The 9,847-nt window shown below is 35.9% G+C and overlaps 1 protein-coding gene across 1 annotated transcript; it reads left to right on the top strand.

Annotated features, from left to right (window-relative positions):
• The first annotated feature begins 7,957 nt into the window (after nt 1–7,957).
• Nucleotides 7,958–9,295, top strand: LOC133804638 (protein FAR1-RELATED SEQUENCE 5-like). Its single transcript, XM_062242782.1, has 2 exons — nt 7,958–8,678; nt 8,766–9,295. Exons 1-2 carry the CDS (start codon nt 7,958–7,960, stop codon nt 9,293–9,295), a joined length of 1,251 nt encoding a protein of 416 aa, XP_062098766.1.
• Nucleotides 9,296–9,847: the final 552 nt, after the last annotated feature.

Consider the following 9,847-nt stretch of genomic DNA (forward strand, 5'->3'; position numbering starts at 1 on the left):
AAGCAGGATTGCCCAAGGCTAAGAGAGCTTGAGCAAAAGGGGATAGACAGATCGACTCCAGCTCGAGTGTTTATTCCAGAGCAGTCAGAGTCTGGGACTGGGACTAGCTCCTCAGGAGTGGCAGGTCAGTTTTCTAGTTTTATTTCTGAGTTATGCTGATTGGCTTTGGTGCCATACTGTTCCTTTGTTTGTTGCATATAGAGAGGCATAAAATTGATATGATGATCACATGGTTGTGTTGTGATGGGAACATAGTATGGAATTGACAACTCAAAAGGTAAGTTGGGTTATGGAAGGACCCCTCAGTGGTTGAGTAAAGCTAGTTATGACTGGTTTGGGTGTGATTTGTGAATAGAAAGCCTTGAGGCAATTGGTGCTATGCATAGCTTTGGTATGCTGATGATATCTGTGTAAAGCTAGAGTTTTATGGCAGAGAGATGCATAGAAATCTTAGCTAGCGTGGTGGATACCACTTAGATTATGTCAGTGGGATCAGGACAGGCTGGACGAGTCTGTGAGTTCCTGAATGTGTTTTCAGGGGATTTGTCAGGGTTTCTGTTATATGAAGAGATATAATGGTGGTTTGATTAGTACCAGGGATAGAGTTGAATTGAGAGCATTGTATTGAATGGCCTAGTAGAGTTGTAAGAACTCGAGGCTTAGATACTGAGTGAGAAGGAATTCTCAAGAGTTGATCTTTGATCCGGTTAGTACCAGTTAAGGATCAAGGGAAAAGAATATGCAAAAGGTTGTGTTTATAATAGATAAAGAGCACTAGGAGGTGCTGGATTGTATTTTGGGAATTTGTTTAACGCTAAGTGTTTATGGATCAGATGAACAGAGCGTTCAGGGGATTGTTTGAGTGGAACTCGTAATCGTCTGGGACGATGATATTGTGATGTATTCTTTGTGGAGTTTGCTAAGGACAAGGGATACCTTGGAAGGCAAGAGTGCCCTTGGTTGGGCATGGTGCTATATGTGATTTGTGGAAGGAATTCTGGGTTTCTGTTTTCAGATCAGAAACAATTGGAAGGTTGTTATGACACCTCAGTGATACAGAGAAAAGATTGCTTATGTAACACGTTGGTAAAAGAATTTGATTAGAACTAGAGTGGTGTTTCTGGTGGGACAATGGCCAGTTCTGTGCTTGAGATTATTATCTCAGAGGATCAAAAGGAATAAATGACTAAGTGAATCTCAGATAAGAAAGTTGAATGGAAGTCTTAGCTGGGTTAGCTAAGAGTGTTACAGTGTCTTGTAATATAAGGATCAGACTTGGGGTCTGATGGACGCTGGGATTTTATGGGAGATTTTGGATGAATCTCATGTTATTTTCTGATTCTCTTCGTTCAGGCATCATGTCAGTGTACCAGAGTATGAAATTTTTACGATGATGGCCTGAGATGAAGAGGGGCATAATGGAATGTGTGGTTGAGTTCTTAACCTGTTAACAGGTTCAGACAGGGTATCAGGGATCAGTAAGGTTATTGTGGCCTTTGAGTATTGTATAATAGAAATAGGAAAGCATCATGATGGGTTTCGCGATGGGGCTACCCAAGAAGGTGGGTCAGCATGATTGACTTGGGTCATTTTGGACTAGTGTTGTGAGTAAGGTTCTTTTTGGTTATAAGAATAAGTAACAAAGTTCTCTATTTTTTTCCGTTAGCAAAATAAAGTGAAATGCATTTGATGTCTTATGTCTTCTCACTTGATGTTATGTTCTATTAATATAACAATAGAAAGATGATCAATCTCTAATCTCATTGGGCCTATGCGTGGGCCACAATCCATTTGGACTGTGGTTGGCATCAATTATAGGGCTATGGGCCATTGTCGTATTTTATCTCTATAAAATGCTATTTGTTGGGCTTTTCTCAAATTATTTTATGTGGTATACAATTATACCACAAAATGAAAATTGATTAAATTAATTTTCAATAAAATATTAATTTCACAAAATTATCAATATAATTTTATTTGCTTCATAAATAATATTTTAAATTTTATTTCACAAGTAATATTATTTTGTGAGATTAAAAATAATAATTTATTATTTTTAATTATTTCCTTTTAATACCAAAATTCTACCTTTGTGTTATCAAGCTAGTACGAGGACATTATGGACCTGTAGTTCTAAGCTCCAATAATTTAATTAATTTCACTAACTCTTAGTTCCATTAATTAATTCATTAAGTATGATTTATTCCACTAGAAATTCATATTTGAACTCTCAAAACTACAGTCTTATATTATTAGAATGTAACGCCCTAAACTCCAGTGACCGTTACGGTGTGCCTTATAAAATAGTGCTAAACTTGCTAATCGAGTCATTTCGCCAAAATCGTGTATCTAAGTATGATTACCGGTTTAGGGATTAAATTTTTTGGTTAAGATGTAACGTTTCATTAGAACGTTTATTATATACATTGGGATCCCAAAAGTATAATTTAAAATTCTATTACATGAAAATATTTACAACAGGCCGATGTAAGGGGCAAAACAGGGTTTAACCCTAGTTCCTCTTTCAACCCTCGGCTGTGGCGGTCGAGCAGCCGCATATGTACACATCGTCACCTAAGCCCTCCAGCTCAAGGATGGTCCATCTTTCTTTTGCCTTTACCTGCACCACATAGCACCTGTGAGCCGAAGCCCAGCAAGAAAACTCAATATGCTCATGAACAGTAATAACATGTCATTAAATCATAAGGCACACGCCTAGCAGATATAGCCCTAATCATGCAGGCAAACGAGTTCACGTAATGTTGAGTATAACACATCAACCGATGATCATAATAATCATCCAGGGCTTTTAGCCCAAAATAGAAGAGTGACAGTTGTACAAGTCACTAAGGTGGGTTCCGTTCCCAATAACCATGTGACGTAGGGTCACCGGGGCTTTATAGATAAGTAATCATTTTACTAGCTTAAACAGGATAGGTGCATGATGACTAGTCACCAACATAACCTACCTCATGACCATAAAGTCATAACCATGGGATTCCGCTCCCTAGCCATGTGACAAGAAGTCACCTAGGCCTTAGGCCCTGGCTCTGAGTAACTAGCTTAGACTAGTCAAGCGCTTATAAGTTTCATCGACCTTAGGGTCGGTCCAGCATTAATGCCCTAGAGTTATTCAACGCTGATATCGATTAGATCTAATCTTTTATTGGCCATGCGTTCATGACGCTATGCCGTTCTCGGCTCGTACGTCCGTAATACGCGACCAATGCCGACCCTGATTAGTCAGTGCCATACATTATTATATAAATTTAATTATAGAATTTACTTTTTGTTCTCTAACAAAAATTGAGCGCTTTATGTTAAAGCCTGGCATGGAAAAAATGAAATGGTTGAAAATAACACAAACTTTAAACTATTTGTATTAAAGGTCTTTAAACTATACATGTGTTTGGCAAGTTGGTTCCCAAACTTTTTTTTTCTTTTTTTTGGTAAATTTGTTCTCAAACTTTTATTTTCTTCTCGTTTGTAACCCAATACTGTTAAATGTTACATTATGTTGTTAGGTTTTATTTTTTCTATTTTTTTTAACTTTTTATAACAAAGGGCATGATTATAATTTTTTTTAAATGGGGCATTATGTAACGCTCCAAAACTTTATTAAGATACCTCAATTTTTGTAGTGAATTATATATTTTTTAAATTATGCTCAATTTTTTTTCTATATATTTCTTTTTTTTCATATTGTAGAAAATATAAATAAGTAATATATATTTTAAATATTTACACACAAAAAGCCAAAAAAAAACTTGTCAAAGATTTTTTAAAAAAAATAAAAAATAATGAACTTAAATAAGATAAAATGAAATCGTTGAAAATAACACAAAAAGGAAATTAAAAAGTATAAAAAAAATTGAAAAAGAGTGTTAAAAATTTATTTTAAAAAAGCTAAATTAATTTATTTTTAATAAGTGGGGTGTATATATATATTATTTCCATGTAAATATCATCCTAAAAAATACTGAATTATGTAGAGATTGGAATTATAAAAATATATGCTAAAATATCACCTAATAACAAAATTAACTTGTCATTTCTTAATAATATGATAAAAAGATTATATTATGAATTTGAGCTAAAAAAAGTAAACTACTATAACTCAACACCAAAAAAAATATATTAATTGTATGTAATAAAACTCAACATAACTATATAATTTACACATTATATTAAAAATATATAATAAACTTTTAGCATCAACATATATTTTTCCAAAATTAAGCAACCAAAATAAAAAATTCTAATTTTATATGTGCTATAAATAATTGGGAAATGTATTACTTTTGTTTTTGTAAAAGAAAAATTAAATATTAAAAAAAATTTGCACAGCCCACACACGGTACCAGAATTAAAAAAAAAACAAAAATTATATATATATATATATATAAAAGTTGTCATAGCAACTTTATTTAAAAAAAAAAAAAGTCGTAGCTCCGTACACCCGCACAGCAGAAGTCCCCTAAACACATATATTATTATGCAAAATTATATTTATTAGTAATAAACATAAGTATTAATGGTATTTTTTGTATTATTCGGTTACTGTTATATGAATAATGTTGCTTTTATTCACTACAAGAAATATGGGCTACGACTTCGGTTTTTAAGGTGGAACTACTTCGGTTTCGCATAAATTCGCAGCCGAAGTAGTTCGAGGCGAAGTAAAAGGTGGCGAAAAACCAAAGTGGAAAATGGACTTTCTACTTCACTTTTTATGTATAAACCGAAGTAGAAAGTAAGGTTTTTACTTCGGTTTTTATGTATAAACTGAAGTAGAAAGTAGGGTTTATACTGCGTGTTCGAGAATTTAGGGATAGAATAGACACGTGATGTTTGAGATATGCACATTTATATTGCGTGGTTGACTTTACAAATAGTCGGGGGTGTCAGGCCTCTGATGCACTATGAGCTAAAAGTGGTGCTAGCTTATGGCTCTCACCAAGTCGATACAATGGCTCCGAGGAACAGCTAAATGATTTAACGAGCTCGGGCTGGTTAAACTAGGGGATGGTAATAAACAGCTCCGGACGGATGGCTGATACGCGACAGATCGAGTTAGGCCCTTATCCAGCCCGCCAGAGTTAGGCCCTTGTCAACATCGATACACCATCGATATTACATCGAAAATAACATCTAAATTAGATGTTCGCCTCAGCATCGACATTCCATCGATGTACCATAGAAATGGCATTGATGTACCATTGAAATGCCATCGATGTACCATCGATTCTGGCATGGCTCCCACATAATCGCAGATCCGAAGAACAGTTCAAAAATTGCAGAAAAAATCCAAACTCAACTGTGGGACAATAAGAGAAAGAGAAAGAGATAGAGAGAAAAATGTGTGAAGTGTTAAATTTAAGTGAGGAGGGTATTTTTGTCCAAAATAGGAGAGGGGGCACATTATGGGGAGAATTTTTATGATGGCATGTTAAAAAATTTAAATATGTTACGATGCATATAGTGTAAAATTTCCCTTTAAAAAAACATACTCAATGGTCTATATCATTCCAGTAAACGGAAGTGGACTTTAAGTGTAGTTTGTTTACCTCTGTTATGTTAGGAAGATCACGTTAAATGAATTGTAAGCTTATATGATTCAAGATATGTTGTGTAGATTATGCTTACCTTTCAGTTGAGTTGGGATGAAAATAGTGACCATATTTTTATAGAATGAATGATTTATCAAAATTACTCTTTATTTTAATTTATTATTATTTCTTCCATTTGGGTATAAGAAATGTTACACCTACAATATGGACACATTTTTGGGAACAGATTAATTAAATAAGAACATCATGTTTATCCCTATAATATGTATGAACTAGTAATAAAGGGCATGAAGCAGAGGTGACTTCGTTGAATTTAATAGTAGGGTGTTGATATTGATGTAGTTTGTCCAAGTGGTATCTTCTTTCCATAGAATACATTCACATAGAACACATAATTTTGTTTTTGTAAGAAAGGGACATTTGAAACCGGATTATTGATGGTTGGGATTGACAAAATATTAAAATAATATATAAATGCATTTCATCAGGGGCATTTGACAACCAAGTGATGGGACAATAAGGTCAATACTTGTTGTAGGAGGTAGATAAATTTAGTAAAAGTGTTATGATGAAACAACTCATCCATCTCAAGATGAAAAAACGTGGGTCAATAAACTGCACCGAAACCAATGTTGTTTTGCCATATCTTTAAGAAGATCATCTATATCTCTATCAAATTTTGGGAAATGTGAGATAGGATTGAGTGACGTTTGTCATTGTGTCAGAAAGGCAACATTACAAAGCATGGTAATTAATTGCTGGAGAGGAAGATTGATGAAATATTTTGATGGGCTCAATGGGATAATTATATTTAATGTCGAATCTAAATATTATTAAAAATGGTCCATTAATTGATCTTTAACTATTGAATAACATAACAAAACGTCGTTGGTTAAAACTGGATTGGAGGAGGCGGAGTGAGAGTGTTCTTTGTTGCTCATTCGGCAACTGTTTTGTATGCACTGCAAGATTGCCTACAGGAGGAGTACATTTCAATTATAGGTCACAGTTGAGGATGTACAATGGACTACCGGTAAATGAAAAAGACTATATGTTATGTTATTATACATGAATTAGTTGTTAAAGTTACTTAGGGTTTGATGAGTAATGTCAAATACGTGATGGCTTTATATTTAGGGTGGGTTCGACAGTAACTAATTTTATATCTGGTGAAATGTTGAGTGGGTGTAAAAATGCATCAGATTCATAGGACCTGTAAAGTTTTGGATTGGCCCTGTCTGAAAGCCTCATGGAGGCCTTCAGTTTGTCACGGATCAAGACTTGACCCTGTCCTGAACCTTATTAGAAGAAAAACGATAGTGAATGTAATATTGGGCCGACTAGTATTAAGTGTCAGTCCATTATTTGGCCCAGTACAACGATAGGCCTATACAAATGAAGTAGCACATAAGGTGTATAACGTGTTTGTTATCCAAAAAACTGGCGTAGATGATGTGGCAAGTGATTCCTGGACACGTGGCTGACACTTGGAGGAACTCTGCTAGGATATCGACCAGAAGACAAATTATAAGCAGCAGGCAGCCGAAACTTACCTGCGACCAGCGTGGTCGCGGGTTCCGCATGCAACATGATGTTTCTATAAAGATCTTTGTAAATCTCGAAATTGACTCCCACAATCTCCTGAGTATCCGATTATTTAGGAGAGAATATCTGTAACAAATTCATGTAACCCCCCTTGAGCCTATAAATAGAGAAAGATAGCTCAAGGAAGGGACTTTTGGCTTTCGAATTATTTGAGACTAGAGAGATTCTATTTGAGATATTGTCTTGTTCTTCAGGGGTTGGTGAAACTCATTGAACCCTAGTTCTTTGATCACTCCCTTTGATTTTATATCAATAACAATCTAAGTGGACGTAGGTTATTACCAGATGCTGGGGCCGAACCACTATAAAATATCGTGTTCTTATTATTTTCGTCATCACGTTCTTTTCAACGCATTTATCCACGTCAAGCATATTTTGACTCCGCGTCAGTTGCCCAAAATCAGGGTCAACAGTGTTTCTATTTTCTTTTATGGGAGACCTTACACTTCTACAGTAATAGGGTCACTTGATTGAAACATTGTTACTGAAACAATATTATAACCAAATCTAAAGAACACATATTATATATTAAATATTTTAAATCCCTAAATCACTCACATATTATTTTCTCAATTAATATGTGAGTTATTCTATGAATTCGTTTTCAACTTGTCGAGTCATAATGAGACTGAAATTATGATTATGGGGAATGGAAAATATCATAGGAATTAACAGTTAATGAAGAGAAATGTGAAGAGTGGGATAGTTTGATTTTAATGTAGATTTGCATATGAAAATTTGGCTAAAAAATACAATTTAATTTCTAATTGTCGAAGAATTTTATGTTTCACAAGTCCGAAACAGACATTATCGAAGAGAATGATTGGGATTGGTTTGGCTTACGTTTTTGTGAAGAATATGAGGAAGAAGAAGGTGGGGGAGATGACATGGGGGATACAGTTGATGAAGGTGGTGGAGATGCCATGGGGAATACAGTTGATGAAGGTGGGACATCAAGTCCGGAAAAGACGGAAATGGCAACTCACGAAATAAAGGATACCAACCAATTTTGTAAGTATGATTTATACGAAAACCCATTGTTGTTGAGTAGAGATGGCATGGTTGGCCATGTTTTTCAATCACTGGACATGGTTGAAGAATTCATTCATGAATATGCAAGATTCATTGGGTTTAGCCTGCGTAAAAGTATCATGCGAAAAAATACTACAGGTGATGTACGTCAACGTCAGTGGGTATGCTCTCGCGAGGGCTGGCGGTCTGAAATGCATGTGCGAAGGCTTGATAGAACTAGGGAGCCTAAGCCAATTAGTCGAGTGGGATGCAAGGTTTGCTTTCGATTGAACTTGGTGAAGGGTAGTAGGAATTGGATACGCAAAGAATTCATCCCAATTCTTTCTCACAACGTTGTAGCAGACAACCATAAACAATTCCTTCGGTCCAATCGGGTAATCTCAGAAGGAACCTTGACGACTGCACAAATAATGAAGGAGTCAGGCATAAGAACTTGCCACATCATGTCGTACATGGCAAAGCAAATGGGTGGTTATGAGAAGATTCCATTCACATAAAAAGATCTTTACAATCGAATATCCCATGCTTCAAAAGTTGAGTTTATCGGTTCCAATGCAGGGCGGGCAATCAGATATTTGGAGCATAAAGCTGATGAGGACCCTGGTTTTTTTGGACAGTTTTCGTACAATGAGGATAATCGTCTTCTTAATTTATTTTGGGCAGATGGGAGATGTAGATCAGACTATGAAACATATGGCCATGCAGTAGCTTTTGATTCGACGTACAAGACTAATAGTTATGGGAAGTCGCTGCTGATATGGATAGGAATTAATAACCACTGTAGAACGTGCATTTTGGGCTTTGCCGTTCTTAACAATGAGTCTGGCAGCAGCTACAAGTGGGCGACAAGGGCTTTCCTGGAATGCATGGGAGGTGTTCTACCCAAAACAGTAGTGACAGATGGAGATGAAGCTATTGCTAACACGCTAGAGGAGTTGATGCCTGATGTACCCCACCGATTGTGTTATTGGCATTTACACAACAAAGCGGTTTTAAAAGTGAAAGATCCATCTTTTGCGAGCAGGTTTACCAAATTGGTATTCCGGTACTACACAAAGGACGAGTTTGAAGATGAATGGTGCACTTAGTGAAAGATTTTGGGATACAAGGCACTAAATATGCTGCAAAACTTTATGCAGACAAGGAGAAGTGGGCTGAAACATTTTTGAGAGGGAATTTCATCTGTGGAATGACAACTACTCAATGAAGTGAAGGTATTAATGTGGTGTTGAAGAAAAAAGTGAATCAAAAGTTGAAGTTGTACGAGTTCGTGAGGGCGGTCAACATGGCCTTATCTTTAATTAGACAGCGTGAAGCAAATGATGAGTACATTACACTTCACACTAGTCCCCAGCTCGGGAAGACAAATTTGCCACAGATAAAGGATGAATTAGCAAATCCTTACACACGGAACATGTTCTACAAGGTACGACACCAGATGTTGAAAGAAGGTAGGTACATGGTGAAAACCCTAGTGGAAGAAGAGGATGCAGTAATTTTTAAGCTTCACAAGTATGCTGCTGAACAAGTGAAGAGGCATGTATATGTAACACCGGAGCGTGATCTCTTTGTTTGTGAATGCCAATATTTTTTGTCATATAGGATACCATGTCAGCATATATTTGCTTCAATAAAATGCC

The sequence above is a fragment of the Humulus lupulus genome, chromosome X (assembly GCF_963169125.1).
Source record: "Humulus lupulus chromosome X, drHumLupu1.1, whole genome shotgun sequence".
Taxonomy (NCBI): Eukaryota; Viridiplantae; Streptophyta; class Magnoliopsida; order Rosales; family Cannabaceae; genus Humulus; species Humulus lupulus.

Excerpts from the sequence above, each read along its gene's own strand:
- LOC133804638 (XM_062242782.1), top strand. The coding sequence starts at position 7,958 with ATGTTTCACAAGTCCGAAACAGACATTATCGAAGAGAATGATTGGGAT. Across the intron at positions 8,679-8,765 it reads CATGGCAAAGCAAATGGGTG|GGCGGGCAATCAGATATTTG; the intron begins GTTATGAGAAGA and ends GTTCCAATGCAG.